This window comes from Haliotis rubra, unplaced genomic scaffold (genome assembly GCF_003918875.1).
Source record: "Haliotis rubra isolate DU_JTF1 unplaced genomic scaffold, ASM391887v1 Scf169, whole genome shotgun sequence".
NCBI lineage: Eukaryota > Metazoa > Mollusca > Gastropoda > Lepetellida > Haliotidae > Haliotis > Haliotis rubra.
Genome location: NW_025765658.1, coordinates 1330632 through 1347985, shown reverse-complemented (window position 1 = coordinate 1347985; position 17354 = coordinate 1330632). Strand labels below are relative to the sequence as shown.

The 17354-nt window shown below is 43.3% G+C and overlaps 1 protein-coding gene across 1 annotated transcript in view; it reads right to left on the bottom strand.

Annotated features, from left to right (window-relative positions):
• Positions 1 to 1115: 1115 nt before the first annotated feature.
• Positions 1116 to 17354, bottom strand: part of LOC124272361 (QRFP-like peptide receptor) — a 44483-nt gene continuing 28244 nt past the window's right edge. Inside the window, exon 2 of the mRNA XM_046707532.1 lies at positions 1116 to 3916. Within this exon, the coding sequence (XP_046563488.1) occupies positions 3138 to 3916 (779 nt within the window). The 3' untranslated portion in view covers positions 1116 to 3137. The remainder of the gene's footprint in view (positions 3917 to 17354) is intronic.

Sequence of the window (17354 nt, the reverse complement as noted above, 5' to 3'; positions counted from 1 at the left end):
AGGATAACCATGGAGGTATTTCTGACGAATTAAATTTAGAAATATTGATGAGATATCAATGAAAGCATACGCAGAGTATATTAACAGTGTTAATTTGTGATCATAGCAAATCTAATCATCTGGTTTGATAATTCAGTTAAAAGCTGGGTAAGATATCTTTGCGTGAAACTTGCCAGTATATTGGAAAGCGGGTTTTACTCCTCTTAACTTTAAACACAGCACATTGGCGACACAATGTATGGATGTAGTGGGAGATGTCCTCTCATTGCTAATCTGATATCTTAATTATACATTGTATCTAGTTATGGAATATATAGTTTATACCATACATTAACAAACCTTGACATCAGTCAGATCATTTATCAAATATGTACACAGGGTAAGAGGCGTTTCTTGATCTCTAACACTGATCTTTACCATTATAACACGCGGTTTGTTGGATTGGCATTCTAGAAGTTGGTGGTATAGAGAAAACAAAACTTAATGGATGATTAACGTGAGTTAAGCACTTAACTTTTTTTTTTGCATATGCGAAATAAATACGATGCCCTGCATTATTTTCATATGTGAGTTTTGTTGTTACAAAAATGTAGAACTGGTTTTGAGTGACTGCTTGTGTTACACGACTGTAACTATCCTGCAGTGCTGTTAATGTTGGTACCACACAACACACATAGACAGCGTTGTGGGTAGAAAGTGCCACATACTGCAGTAAGTCAACACAATCAAGTGTTCGCCATAACTGGCGTGTTTTGAGATGCGTGCACTTTGTGTTGATGCGTTTCTGGTGTTCTATGAAACTAACATGAATCTACTGTCATCCGATAATCCATCAGGGAACGGGGGGTATAGATGCCCAATGATATCTATATCCCTTGAGAAAGTTCTTGTTGACCATGAACAGCGGTGAACCAGTAGTTTGGTAACGTTCCACACTTGAAACCTTGCCTGCCGTCACAGTAATCCCCTCAGCACGTATTGTCAGTAAACAATGTGTAATTATATTAAACAATCTTCAACAGAACATTCTGAATATTTCAGTTCCAAGGGGTATGTTGTCAAGAGGAAGAACATAGGCAGAACAGCAGGACACACAGTAATAAGTCACACATGAGAAGTGAAGTATATAGCTATTTATTATTTATTTCAATTAATGAACCAGAAAAAAACAAATTTATCATGTAACAAAAGGCAGCAGGAATATGTTATAAGCTTTGCAGTTACCAAACTTTAAGGTATTACATTAAGGAAGAGTAAAATGGTTATATATTTCCCCAGCACACAGCACTTCGATCATCAGCTCCTATGTGACACACGAACGACGTAGTGGATATGTGTGCAAGAGTAAATGATTGAAACTGTCATCGCTAGATGAGCACTTTGGTATTCATAGCAGTCTTAAATGGATACAAAGGATCACCTTTCCCCCTTGTTATGTGAGAATCATGTTTGGGACAAGGCAACATCACACAGACCTCGAAGTGCTGCCTGAGGCTTATCTTCAGTCCCCTGATATACACAAGGGACGGAGATGGATGGTTAACAAGGCTTATACCATTTCCAATAAGACATCTCTGAAATACACACACAATCTTCATTGTATCAGATGTATTTAGATGTGTTTGTGGTGAGTTATTCCTCTCGACCTTGTTAACTCTGAAATATATAGGTGGTTGACAAAATCAATTCACGTAAGGTTTGGTTATGTGTTGCTGAAAACGAGGGTTTGCATGTATATTCTGCGCACAAATTACCAGTTTAATCTCAGACAACACATAGATATGTAAATACCCATAATATACATACGATGTGCTGGTATAAGCGGTCACAGTGGTATAATATGGAGCAATACATTTTCGAAATAATACTGATATCGCCAAGCTAACGACATGCTATTAAATCAAAAGTATGGCCTTGCGCACACTTGCATATTACATTGCATGCACTACACGATAGCTTTGTCCTGAAGTTAACGTTTGGATTATTACTGAGTCAGTGTTGAATACCGGATTAAACCTTATTTGAGTCTCATCCCCCGATGGTTGTAAAGGTTTATGAATAAATGACGTAAATGTTGTGCAATGTGTAAACGTGATAATGTTGAATGTACAGATGACTGGCATAGTTTGATAAAACTCGAAATTAGCCAGGATATGAACAACAGAAATTAGACTCGACAACCATTATGAAAAGCGATGTAACTGAATTATTAAATTATTAACAACAGGGATTAGACTGGGGAATATCATAACGGCAGGCGTATTATCCTAGGCTTACCGATAGGCGGCGGTTACTTGGGAAAGGATGTACGTTCATCATTGGGAAGTTGAGTGTTGTGAGAGGACTCCTTGTAATGGCCAGATCATGAGAGCCGACATGTGTAATTGGACATGGAAACTAATATCACAGCTGAAACCTAGCAACCTTGCCCCCAGCTATCATTTCGTCGCCTACTTACGTGAAGTAATAGAAGAATGGTCTTAGACGCGTGACAACATTACCATGATAAGCTAGGACCATATGCTTTGGTTAGAATTATCGTTATATCCACAACTCATCATGCGGTTCAAAGTGAAATACAACAAAACTGAATGAGAACAGTAAATGTATCATCGGTGGTACAGTTGACAGATTCACCTTCACAAGCACATGAATTGTTTTGTATACATCTCAGTCAGAATGGGTGAACTATGTATACAAGACGGGTCAGTCCCGTGGCTATGTATATATACCACCAAATATTAATGAGTGAAGGACAATGGCACTGCATAACATCACGGTTTTTTGCACAACACACAAACAAAACACAGCCAAGAAGATTGTCATTAATATTTCAAATAATCCGTTTACCCTTCTGGAGATCTGTGTCAGCTGATCGAGTACGAATCGTGACAGGCTTACGAAACAGTTCATTTGGCCCCAAAACGTTCATATGACTCCACCGAAAACGAGAAGAAAAATGTATTCCCCCTCCCTGCAAAGCGTAATAAATACTCATATGACGTCAGCTATTGTATGTAACCAATGGATTTAGGTATTTTAAAATTACAGTAATATTTAGACAGTGTGATCTCGTTCACATCCTATCGTGATTGCGATGTCCCAGGAACTCGCCAACCAAGTATAGTTCGCTAGTTTCACACATAGTCGACTTGGCTCACATCACTTTTCACGTAGCTATAGTTCGTCACTGTTGTTCGCCTCATGGCATTGCTCAGATCGTTTTTTGAACCGCATACAAGGGCTTTTCTGAACGAATTCCGGAACTTCTGTGAATAGATGTTGTATATGATTGGGTTACCAGCACTGTTGACGTAGATGAGAAGACGAACGAATGCCATAAGGTTTTGATACTGTTCCACTCCCATGCTTCGTACCTTTTCAAGCGGGGTGAAGATCTGCCAGAGAGCTACAATACGAAACGGAAGCAAACACGCGAAGAAGAGAACGATGATTCCAATCAGCATGCTTACAAGTTGTTTCCTGGAGCTGTTGGACTGAACCTTAGCGCTGTCCTTGACATCGCCGCTCATCACGGTATCCTTGACAACCTTGTAGATAATGAACGTGTACAGGAATACGAGCAGAGCCATGGGCACGACAAAGAAACAACAAAATATGATGACCATGTACACAGTCTTCCAGTTCTCGTTGATAGGAGTGATGCATATCGAGACGTGCTCTTTGTAGATGAAATGGTATTCTTCAGTTGTGTGCGCCATGACGAGGAAGGGTGACGTGACGGCAAGGACCAGGATCCAGATGACCACCATGATGAGCATAGCCTTGGACTTGCTTCCAGATGAGTAAGTTCGGAGTGGGTGAGCAACTGCGAAAAATCGTCCGAGGCTGACAGCCAGAATAATCATGATGGAGGCATGAGTCACGAAGTTTTCCAGGAAGCTCACAAGTCTGCCTGAAAGTAGAGAAGATGCGCATTACATATTATGTAACTTCTTATGAATGTGGAAAGTGTTTTGTCGCTTCTATTTAGATAGATCTTATAGTACACAATAACCACAGGTGCACACACGCGCGCACGCACGCACGCACACACGTGTGGTTATGTAACCTGTGGGTGACACGCTGAAGATGAATGTTGAGGTAAGCTACCATCTGTAGCTGTCGACTTCACATTCAAGTATTTTAGATTTCTGTTCATGTCAAACATTACTATAACTATAGACGGAAGAGTGAATCAAGATTCAGCAACCTCTTTTTTATTAACTAGAATTCAGACAGGTGTTTCGAGAAATTGACTTAGCTTTTTGTCATTATCAAACAATACGAAACATTCAAAGAAACAGGATGTTGCCAAGAGCTGAAGTGAAATTGCTCTGTCAAATTTGAGTAGAAATACCGAGATAGGGAGTGAGTGAGTGAGTGTGGTTTTACGCCGCTTTTAGCAATATTCCAGCAATATCACGGCGGGGGACACCGGAAATGGACTTCACATATTGTACCCATGTGGGGAATCGAACCCGGGTCTTCGGCGTGAACAGAGTTAGGAGTCATGACATAGCCCAGATAACAGTTGTGGTGGCTTCTGGTCTCAGCACATACAATAATGTGATGATATACTACAGGTAGGGGTATTTAATTAACAGGTGCCACAACTATTTGTTTTATTAATATTGATATTCAATGAGATAAATTGTTTAACCGTATACAGACCTCTGACTGAGATTTGCATCATTCATTGGAGGACAGATGATCATAGGTTTTGATTGGCCAACGCGCCCTACAGTCCAGCAAATCATGAAAAGTCAAACTCATTAATATGGCGCGAATCCGCCTCTATCCTTAAGGTAATTCCGGATTTGACACGGTATAATCTCAATCAAACGTCAAATGTCATCTGACTTTCTTCCATCCCATTCTGTGTGCAGGGTTGTGCCGTTTTCAAGTCTTTAGGTGGCAGTTAGAAATGATGCACATAAGGATGAGAGTTGGATGTCAAAGTCATTATTATGAGGACACAACGTATCGGAGTTATTACTTACTTCGTCATGAGGTCAATGAAACACATACGCTGAAACGTTGTGTTCCTCATAATAGAGAAGTCGACATCCATAATACTCTCTTCAGTGCCACTTTCGTTGAGAGTGGTCGGTGGTTGTGACGTACATCCCGGCCGCGTGACAAAGGTGACAAGTGTGGACTGAGTGCTGGTCATGGTAAGGTAAGGTTAAGTGGTTATACTCTCCTGTTGGTGGTACTCGAGACAAGACAAGCTCTGCGTGTACCACGTGTCTCGGCGCACCGTGGTACCGTGTGTGCCTCCGGTATGTTGTCACTGTGGTACTGACCCGTCACTCGTCCCTGTATAACATGTAAAGGTGTTCTGCCGGTCACAGTGATTCAACCCCACACCATTATTCGATTATGTACAGACTACAGCCATACAGCTGGAATATTGCGCGGCGTTAAATAACATAGGAACAAACTGAGCCACCTGACAACGATTGTTCTGCCTGATAATGCTCATTCTATCTCTACGCCACTATGTATTGTGCTTCTCTACACCATCGCCATATTGCAGCAATGTGACGGTCCGCTAACCGTGGGATAACACCATCGCCATATTGCAGCAATGTGACGGTCCGCCAACCGTGGGATAACACCATTGACATATTGCAGCAATGTGACGGTCCGCCAACCGTGGAATAACACCATCGCCATATTGCAGCAATGTGACGGTCCGCCAACCGTGTGATAACACCATCGCCATATTGCAGCAATGTGACGGTCCGTCAACCGTGGGATAACACCATCGCCATATTGCAGCAATGTGACGGTCCGCCAACCGTGGAATAACACCATCGCCATATTGCAGCAATGTGACGGTCCATCAACCGTGGAATAACACCATCGCCATATTGCAGCAATGTGACGGTCCATCAACCGTGGGATAACACCATCGCCATATTGCAGCAATGTGACGGTCCGCCAACCGTGGGATAACACCATCGCCATATTGCAGCAATGTGACGGTCCGCCAACCGTGGGGGATAACACCATCGCCATATTGCAGCAATGTGACGGTCCGCCAACCGTGGGATAATACCATCGCCATATTGCAGCAATGTGACGGTCCATCAACCGTGGGATAACACCATCGCCATATTGCAGCAATGTGACGGTCCATCAACCGTGGGATAACACCATCGCCATATTGCAGCAATGTGACGGTCCGCCAACCGTGGGATAACACCATCGTCATATTGCAGCAATGTGACGGTCCGCCAACCGTGGGATAACACCATCGTCATACATCGCCATATTGCAGCAATGTGACGGTCCGCCAACCGTAACACCATCGGGATATCACCATCGTCATATTGCAGCAATGTGACTGTCCGCCAACCGTCGGTCCGATCAACCGTGGGATAACACCATCGCCATATTGCAGCAATGTGACGGTCCATCAACCGTGGTATAACACCATCGCCATATTGCAGCAATGTGACGGTCTTTCAACCGTGGTATAACACCATCGTCATATTGCAGCAATGTGACGGTCCGCCAACCGTGGAATAACACCATCGCCATATTGCAGCAATGTGACGATCCATCAACCGTGGTGGTATAACACCATCGCCATATTGCAGCAATGCAGACGGTCCATCAACCGTGGGATAACACCATCGCCATATTGCAGCAATGTGACGGTCCGCCAACCGTGGGATAACACCATCGCCATATTGCAGCAATGTGACGGTCCGCCAACCGTGGGATAACACCATCGCCATATTGCAGCAATGTGACGGTCCGTCAACCGTGGGATAACACCATCGTCATATTGCAGCAATGTGACGGTCCGTCAACCGTGGGATAACACCATCGCCATATTGCAGCAATGTGATGTGAGTGGAATAACACCATCGCCATATTGCAGCAATGTGACGGTCCATCAACCGTGGTATAACACCATCGCCATATTGCAGCAATGTGACGGTCCGCCAACCGTGGGATAACACCATCGTCATATTGCATATTGCATCGCAATGTGACGGTCCATCAACCGTGGGATAACACCATCGCCATATTGCAGCAATGTGACGGTCCATCAACCGTGGGATAACCACCATCGCCATATTGCAGCACGGTGACGGTCCATCAACAGCGTGGGATAACAACCATCGCCATATTGCAGCAATGTGACGGTCCGTCAACCGTGGGATAACACCATCGCCATATTGCAGCAATGTGACGGTCCGTCAACCGTGGGATAACACCATCGCCATATTGCAGCAATGTGACGGTCCGCCAACCGTGGATAACACCATCGCCATATTGCAGCAATGTGACGGTCCGCCAACCGTGGGATAACACCATCGCCATATTGCAGCAATGTGACGGTCCGCCAACCGTGGGATAACACCATCATCATATTGCAGCAATGTGACGGTCCGCCAACCGTGGGATAACACCATCGCCATATTGCAGCAAGGTGACGGTCCATCAACCGTGGGATAACACCATCGCCATATTGCAGCAATGTGACGGTCCGCCAACCGTGGGATAACACCATCGCCATATTGCAGCAATGTGACGGTCCGCCAACCGTGGGATAACACCATCGTCATATTGCAGCAATGTGACGGTCCGTGGGATAACACCATAACACCATCGTCATATTGCAGCAATGTCACGGTCCGCCAACCGTGGAATAACACCATCGCCATATTGCAGCAAAGTGACGATCCATCAACCGTGGTATAACACCAAAGCCATATTGCAGCAATGTGACGGTCCGCCAACCGTGGGATAACACCATCGTCATATTGCAGCAATGTGACGGTCCGCCAACCGTGGGATAACACCATCGCCATATTGCAGCAATGTGACGGTCCGTCAACCGTGGCATAACACCATCGCCATATTGCAGCAATGTGACGGTCCGCCAACCGTGGGGTAACACCATCGTCATATTGCAGCAATGTGACGGTCCGTCAACCGTGGTATAACACCATCGTCATATTGCAGCAATGTGACGGTCCGCCAACCGTGGAATAACACCATCGCCATATTGCAGCAATGTGACGGTCCATCAACCGTGGTATAACACCATCGCCATATTGCAGCAATGTGACGGTCCGCCAACCGTGGGATAACACCATCGTCATATTGCAGCAATGTGACGGTCCGCCAACCGTGGGATAACACCATCGTCATATTGCAGCAATGTGACGGTCCATCAACCGTGGTATAACACCATCGCCATATTGCAGCAATGTGACGGTCCATCAACCGTGGTATAACACCATCGCCATATTGCAGCAATGTGACGGTCCATCAACCGTGGGATAACACTATCGCCATATTGCAGCAATGACGGTCCGCCAACCGTGGGGATAACACCATCGCCAACCAATGTGATTGCGGTCCTGGTCAACCGTGGGATAACACCATCGCCATATTGCAGCAATGTGACGGTCCGCCAACCGTGGGATAACACCATCGTCATATTGCAGCAAGGTGACGGTCCGCCAACCGTGGGATAACACCATCGACATATTGCAGCAATGTGACGGTCCGCCAACCGTTGGATAACACCATCGCCATATTGCAGCAATGTGACGGTCCGTCAACCGTTGGATAACACCATCGCCATATTGCAGCAATGTGACGGTCCGTCAACCGTGGGATAACACCATCGCCATATTGCAGCAATGTGACGGTCCGTCAACCGTGGGATAACGCCATCGCCATATTGCAGCAATGTGACGGTCCATCAACCGTCAACCGGGGTAACACCATCGCCATATTGCAGCAATGTGACGGTCCGTCAACCGTGGGATAACACCATCGCCATATTGCAGCAATGTGACGGTCCGTCAACCGTGGGGTAACACCATCGCCATATTGCAGCAATATTGCGGTCCGTCAACCGTGGGGTAACACCATCGCCATATTGCAGCAATATGTGACGGTCCGTCAACCGTGGCATAACACCATCGCCATATTGCAGCAATGTGACGGTCCGTCAACCGTGGGATAACACCATCGTCATATTGCAGCAATGTGACGGTCCGTCAACCGTGGGATAACACCATCGCCATATTGCAGCAATGTGACGGTCCGTCAACCGTGGGGTAACACCATCGCCATATTGCAGCAATGTGACGGTCCGTCAACCGTGGGGTAACACCATCGCCATATTGCAGCAACACAATCCTGATGAAATGGCCTTGTGCGCAATTTGTGGGAATGGAGTAATCATTTTCCAAATCCACATGCTATCATCCAACTTGGTTCCCAAATATTGTCAACCCAAAAGAAACACCCATTACATATTTTAAATAGAAAATTCCATTATCCCATGTGTGTCCATGTCAAATAATCTCATGATACGTTATGGTCACCAGCTGACAGATCAGATACTTGTGATGGAGGTTAAAAACATAAGTGTATCCGACTTTCATTTTCCTTGACTCTCCATTTGGTACCCACGGGGACACTGCCAGGTGCCTGACGACATCATGTCAGCACCAACAACATCTCGCCTGGACCGTCGTACCTAACATCAGTAGTTGTGTACCAACAATACGAAGCCTTTTCTCTCAATGCATCGGTTTATCGATGACATAAATCAATCAAGATTCGATCTAAAAATATGCAGGTGATTGCAACAAGAAAGGGACTACTTTTGAAAAGGCCTATACATCAATACGATATCGACTTACTCAGTAACTACTGCCTATCGTTCACAGCCAGATTAGAGACACGTTTCTGGATGAGTGGATGAGCTGGCTACATGAAACGTAAACGCACAAGAATAACTAGTCTCGGTTATCCGTCCAGACAGATTTCCGGGGGCGGAAAGAAGAGAAACAGACGTAAACATGATATGATATGAATGGATAATCTAAAGTCATTGATGACACCTAACGTTCGCGGGAAGCATTTGCTGACCCATTGGTAGTACACCTTTAGCTGATTTAAGTAAAGAAAACATGTTTATCTTGTAACAGTATCAGGCGATTATTACGTCATCACTGGTTTTCAGCAGTCCATTCATTATGTTCACTGCTATTTTACCGCGAAACTAAATGGGATCTGAGGTTAGTCAGTACTGAGTGTTCCTTTGCACTGGCATTTTTAATTGGGTCGAAAATTCACCTTTAGGGACCGTTCATAATTTATGTGATGATGATGATGATGATGATGATTTTAAGGGGGATTCACTCATTTTGTTCTGGGGAGGTAGTGGGGTCATCAATTTTGTACACGTTTCTAGGGAGGGTCGGCAATTTTGTACACAAAACTATTTAAAAATTATGCTTTGAAATATATGGGAAAGGGGGGAGGGGCATTGATTTTGTACATGACATGCAGGGGGGTCACTTAGATTGTACATACATTTTAGGGGGTTTCATTCACATTTTACATGCTTCGCCATAAAAATCATCATCACCCCCTAGCCATATATTATGAACAGTCCCTCAGCGCAGAAGCATTTATCATTGCTGAGTCAGATACGAAACAAACGTTTGGTCCGAAACATTGAAACTGACCTCCATGGTGTTGTAACACAAATGAGTTTCGTTATCTGTAAGCTCAGGAATCTCTCCACTTCTACACTGTAGTTGTTATTCAAAGTTAACAAGTTGTGTTACGTTTATATTGTCTTCTCAGTCGATCACTTGATTGTCTGGTTTGTTTACAGAACGCTGTGGCAGGCAGTAGTATTACTGTGCTGTGTAGCCCTGTAAATGTTTACTGTTTAATGGCAGTTTGTGTATTTGGCGGGAGTTAACGGTCCTATAGGACATACTTCATCTATTCGCGAAGACATGGTGTCATCACTGATATATATTTGTCCATTCCTATCATATTTCCTTTTAGTGGCGTTTAGAGGCTGGTATGACGAAGAAGAACACGTTTTATGGATTGACAACTTCGTTATTGCAATAGATGCGACGTTTCGGTGGAGATGCTAACATCATTATCAAGTAAGTGATGATCGTCACTACATAAAGAAATAAACATGGACTTATTGATACCATATCTGTTGCATACCATTTTTATTCAAAACATAAATAAGTTTGTAATATATGATATGTAATGATATTAATATCATATATTAGGAATAAAATGTATTATAAAACATACATTCCTAATATACGGTTAATAATCTCTTTATCATATAATGTCATTCTTAAACTTACTCTTAAAAATGTAGCAAATCGTACGTAAATTTATATGAAGAGAATCGATCATTCGCTAAGAATACTTAGCGGTACACCAAGGTGAAGGTCGTTCATGACAGCGGCATATGGTTGCGACTAGTCGTTAATGCAGTGCAAACATCTCATGCGTAAAATAAGATCTTTCTGTCTAAAAAGAACAACAAAATCGGGCAGGGCTTCCTTGGCAGTGTTTCTATTTTCATTGCAGGTAATCACCTCATCAATATCAGTTTCTGATACCTGATGAAATCGATTCGTCGTCTGTATTGTAATCGATAGATCTTAGACGATCGCCTTTCACTCGTGCCTCATAATCAGTACCTCAATTTGAACGAAGTATTCCGTTTCGTGTTTTCCAAAGTCAATTACTGCTGTAACGACATCAATTCTTACAGTATCACCAATTTTGAGAATGAGGGCAGCCATGTTTGTTTACAAACAATGTAAACTCGCGACGACGTCATCAATGAAATGTTAAAACGTTTTAGGATTCGCATGGCCTGTATGGAGTTTTGTGAAAGTAGTTCATGGATTGACGTAATTTGCATAGTTATCAGATTTGGATACCAAGTTTATCAGATTGCTTTATTGCACAGATAACACCCTCCATTTGATGATAAACTTCCAATATGAGAGGAACGCAAATGTGTATATCATCAATGTTGGATAGTTTGGCCACCATAACTAGGCCATCAATCTGATTTTCATACCGTTCTCAAATTATCACTGATGCGTTTGTAGGAGCCACCACTGGCGTCCACATCAGTACCTACCACTCCATAATGGCAGTCAAACATCGAATTTTCACGATCGAAATCATGTGGAAGTCCTCTTGGAGCGCTGCGTCAATTCCTGCAGATTTTGAACAGGAGGATCGAATTGTTATCCAAGATAATCCCAAAGATGTTCGATGGGGTCCATATCGGGGCACCTTGCGGGCCATGGCAATGTTTCGATGGCATTATTCTGCAAACGGGCGAACTCAAACGGTCTAACGTTGTCATCAATTAATGTTAGACGACAGACAAAGGGGTGGTTAAAAAAAAGCAACCCCTGAGCATCACTGAACGTCCACCAAAGGGTTCAGCTGCATGGATAATCTCCTGGTGATATGCCTAGTTAACACGTGTCCATACGGGACAGCGGCTGTCGGTAACGTGTAGATGTAGCATCTTTCATCAGACCGAAGAACCGTAGGCTATGTCCTCAAGATGAGCCTGCACCACGTCAGACGTCCCTCCCTGTACCCGTCGGTGAGGATGGGACGTCAAATCGGACGATCTTCCCTCACACCTGCAGCTCGCATCCTCCTGCCGAGGGTACTGGTGAAGAGTCGGACTCACAGTCTCTAGTGCCGGCGCAGTCCTCCGGATGGGGCAATGGGTTTGAGGCTGGGTAGATGAATTTGGACTCGGTCACATCACTGTCATTAGTCTTCCTCCGTCTTCCATAATTGGTGTGGCTTTGGCGTCGATGGTAAACCCTAATTCTCATCCACTTATACACATTAAAAATCAAAGGTAGTCAAGTGTTTGAAGCGCTTGTCCGAAACGCAGGGTTCGATTAGTCACATGGTGACAATGTGTGAGGCCCATTTCTGTTGTACCTGCCGTGATACTGCGGAAATATTACCGAAAGCGGCATAAAACATTACGCACTCATTTAAAGTTGAAAGGCACGGCAGAACGTTAACCTACAATAACGTCCACATTTTGTGTTACGTCCTGATGAGTTTGCTTTCATGACGCTGATTAAATTACCCCCCGTTGCCAGTGATCTAATAAATTCTTGGTAACATTGTTTTGTCATTCCTGCCAATCAAGATGAAGCGTCCACATCAACCGTATTATCTGTCGGTGAACTAATTTCATACAATTAATGTGACAAAAGACACCGCGGTCTTTGACAAAAATGGGTTGGAAATATATTTGAGACAAACGTCACTTTACTTGTTTTTAACTTTACCCTTTTAATTGAGGCCAGATATTGAAGTTTCTTTTTGGATCCCCATTCAAAACCAAATTCGAATTCTTCATACACGCACTTGACTAAACAATCTTAAACAAACATTTAAACTACTCTGTCAGTGCTACCGTATCCATAATCATGACAAAGTTATCCAAGGCACTGCTGCCATTTGCCCATTTGAACAATTCTTGGGCTATCCACGAAACATTACTTTTGTTGCTCAGCATTAAAACATTTATCAACATACTGCAGTCAAAGAACTACAGCAATTTGTCCTTTCTCTGCCCCTCGGCGATGCCATTTTCTATCGTTCAATGTTCCATTCACGTCAGTTCTTACGGCGTCCTATAGTGCAACCTACTCGATAAACACTCATGGCCTGCAATTGCTGCAGTCGGCCAACATTAGTGGTCGAGAGGTTATTAAGGACAGAAAACCATACGGCTATCCATATTTCTGTCGGTCAGCATGGGCCCACAATTCACTGTTGGAATGTTCAGCGTCACGTGTTAAAACAGGCGACATTAACACAATACAGAGGGACTGTGAACATGTGAAATGCTTCGCGCACAATTTGGATGTTTATGTGTTGTTTTAGAATGCTACTACACACGTGGTGTGTAAAGGTGAACAGAACCGCAAGCAACCGGTTGAGGGATCGAGTATAACATGCTAACCGACGTCAGGCGATGTGCCCGATAGTGTTTCTACAAGCTGGGGTTTGTCTAACTTTGTACATATAACACCTGAGGTTCAGAAGACAAGACTGGAACAGTAATATATTCTTTCGCAAGTTAAACCTGGACAGCCCTGCTACAAGGGTCTAAAGGGACCAACACTTGGGTTACTCAAGGTGATCAGTTTTCGAGGTGAAGTGTAATGGTATGGTATGGGATGGCCTCAATAAGCAAGGGAGATAACACTCATTATTATCCATATGGTGAAACATAACCAGTGTCATAAATATCATATGTGCACATGTGCACATATTACTTTTGCCTAGCAACCATTGTTTCTGAGTTTCGTCGTCTGCGACGTCATTAAACAATTGAACGTGACGTCAATGAACTGGGCAGTCACACTTGCTTACCGTGTTTTACTGCACAAATGCACATGAATAAAATGGATAATAAAGAAATCATTACACTTGCTAGTGTGTCACACGACTTATACGAAACTCGTGCACAATTTTGTATTGCCCTCGCTCTCGCTCGGGCAATACAAAATTTCACACTCGTCTCGTATAAGTCGTGTGACACACTTTCTCGTGTAATAATAATTTGAAAACCGACGACATGGACTACATCGTTCCAAATTATGTTCTGTTGTTTGTGCAAACGTAGTAATATACATTCAAGTTGCCGCACGTAATGCCCCCATATGCTGCCACAGCCGCCTGTTTCTCCACAACATACAACATGTTTGGGATGAGATGGAAAAACGCCCAAGGTAGGATCAGAACCTGCCCTTAACGAGAGCCAAGTTGAGCCAATCTGACATTTAAAGTAACATCTCCCAAGCTGCCATCTTGTGTCTTTAATTCGCTGCTGATGCCTCGTCTTTGTGTGAACGTATACCCGATTTTGTAATTGTTAACATCAAGTAGAAGACAACAACAACCAACTTCTATATGCCCCACAAGAACCTTGTTAAACACCATTTGTCACACCACCTTTCTCTGGCCGTGTCGCTCTGTCTTCTCTATCCAGTTATGGATTTTGTTTTTGAATAATGAATTTGTTTCGATAATGAATTATTATCAGGCGAATGACTAAACAATATTTTCCTTTTCATAACCTTATATGCATCAATTACCTTTTCCCATATAGCTTCAAATAGTCCCCAAGCCAGCCTGGCATTCGGCATTTAGACATGTGATCAAATCTGACGTTTCCTGGTTCAGTTTGAGAAGTCAAGATACTGTAAAGCGTCACGATAACAGCTGGAAACACCGAAAACCAGGTTGAGTAAGCCTTTTACAAAGTCTCTTTCGAGTGTTTCATTTCAAGAAAATATTATGCCTCTGCTCACAACCGGGATCTGGCGCTCGTTGCACGTGCTGTCCGAGGACACCTGCTTCCTGACTGTCACAGTGTTGCACGTGCTGTCCGAGGACACCTGCTTCCTGACTGTCACAGTGTTGCACGTGCTGCTGTCCGAGGACACCTGCTTCCTGACTGTCACAGTGTTGCACGTGCTGTCCGAGGACACCTGCTTCCTGACTGTCACAGTGTTGCATGTGGAAGCTTGATTTCTTCGGGAATGTTCTAGCCAAATGAATGCCTTACTTTCATAGCCAGTCGATGGTGTAGTCACCTCAAAACTATCCCCTAGTCTGTTGTACAGTATATGTAATCTCGTGACAATGACTTACTCCCAAATGATCAGCATAGTAGCGCCACGAGTTACATTTCATTTTGAAAATGGCAATCCTCGAAAGTAATTATGAAAAAGTAGAAACTTCTGATTGTTTTCATAATTTTTTATTCATTCCTCAACAGACTCTGACCTGGAGTTTATTTAAGAAAGTTCAACAGATAATGTTTACTTATTATATTGAAATACACAACACAAGCTTACTATCATAAAATGCTACAACCCACGACAATATGTGGCAACAGTACCATACAATACCAGGCTCCACTGCAGAAGTCGGCGCACTCGCAGATGTCCAGTACGTATCTCAAGTGACTGACTATAATGAAGAGCAAAGGATTAGTGTTGGGAATAGATATCCTGCCCGCACTCGGCAGGGAGATACGGCAAGTCAGGTTGTAGAGGGAAGGCCTCGCATCGCCCCCTTTTCTGTCTAATACAGTTTCTAAAACGGACAATCAAGGTGTCCGCTGTGAAGGAGTTTGGGTTTTAAAGAACCCAGGGAAGTCATCCTAAGTTAAGGTCACTGTGAATTCATACTTTATAAGGGCATCTCAATCATTTCGCCACTTATTATCATTGGAAATGAAGTGAAATTTATACTGTTACACAGAATGTAATATTCATTTTCCATATTGATAGTCAGGGACGAAAATGGCAAATGGAACATGTATTGTAGCTTGCAATGTTAATCACTAGGATATATCTATGGCAAATCCTAGTGCATCCATGGATACAGCTGGAAATGTCCTGGTATATCGTGTTTGGGAAAGGCAAGGAGATATAATATCTGTAGTGACAAATGCTGCAGTGACACCGTTTACAGCTAGGTGCGTCTAAGTAATCATTGTATCAGAGCCAGAGTATCAGGTGTGAACCAGAAATGTTTTTATCATCGTTGTCTTGAATGTTGTAAAGTTAAGACCTCTCGTTTAGTGACACAGGCTTCTGGTCATGCATACATAAGATATAGGTGACGACATCCCGTTTACAAAATGACATTTGATACAACATATAAAGTGTGTTTGCAATAATCGATTCTATTCAATTGTTTCATTTTGCACTTTCATCCTTTCAGTCCGAGTTCGACAGCAGGTGTAAGACACATAGAAGGACACCTCTACAACTGCCCGTAACCTTATATACACATGGTTTTATCCAGTTTGGGGAAGCCCGTTTTCTCGCCCATTTCACATATGGGGAAAGGTTTAGTGATCATTGTAATAGTCGGCAATCTACTTAATATTTTTTGCGAAACCTGTAACTAACTAACACCCGTGAATAAATTAAGTTCATAACAAGGTATCCTAATATCTACAATCATGTTAATTCAAACAAGCATTGACACATGCGTGGTATACTAGTGTTTCAAACATATGTTATATGGATAAGTGGTGTGCTTAATTGTAACAGGTTTTATGTTAGACCTTTGGAATTAATTGCCAATCTGACACATCATTGCGATGCAATACCCTATTTTGTCTTGTACAATCTGATCCCGTGTTGGTTTCTGGTCTCCAGTGGGGGAAGATACGCCTCCCTTTTCTAGAACACCGGGTATCACCACTATCGGATAATGATTCATAAACACATAGCCATGATATAGTGAATAGACTCGTGCAATAGACTTTTTAAAATCAACAGGGCATACGTAAATTTCATACAAAACGTTCACCCACGATGACAAGATAGCAATGAAGACCTTCCTAGACCCCGCTTTGCACTAGCTGTGCCTATTAACCTAGCTATGATTCCTCTCACCCTTCACCGTACACTTGCCATCTGTAAGATAGTGATCTCTGTTGGACCTCACTG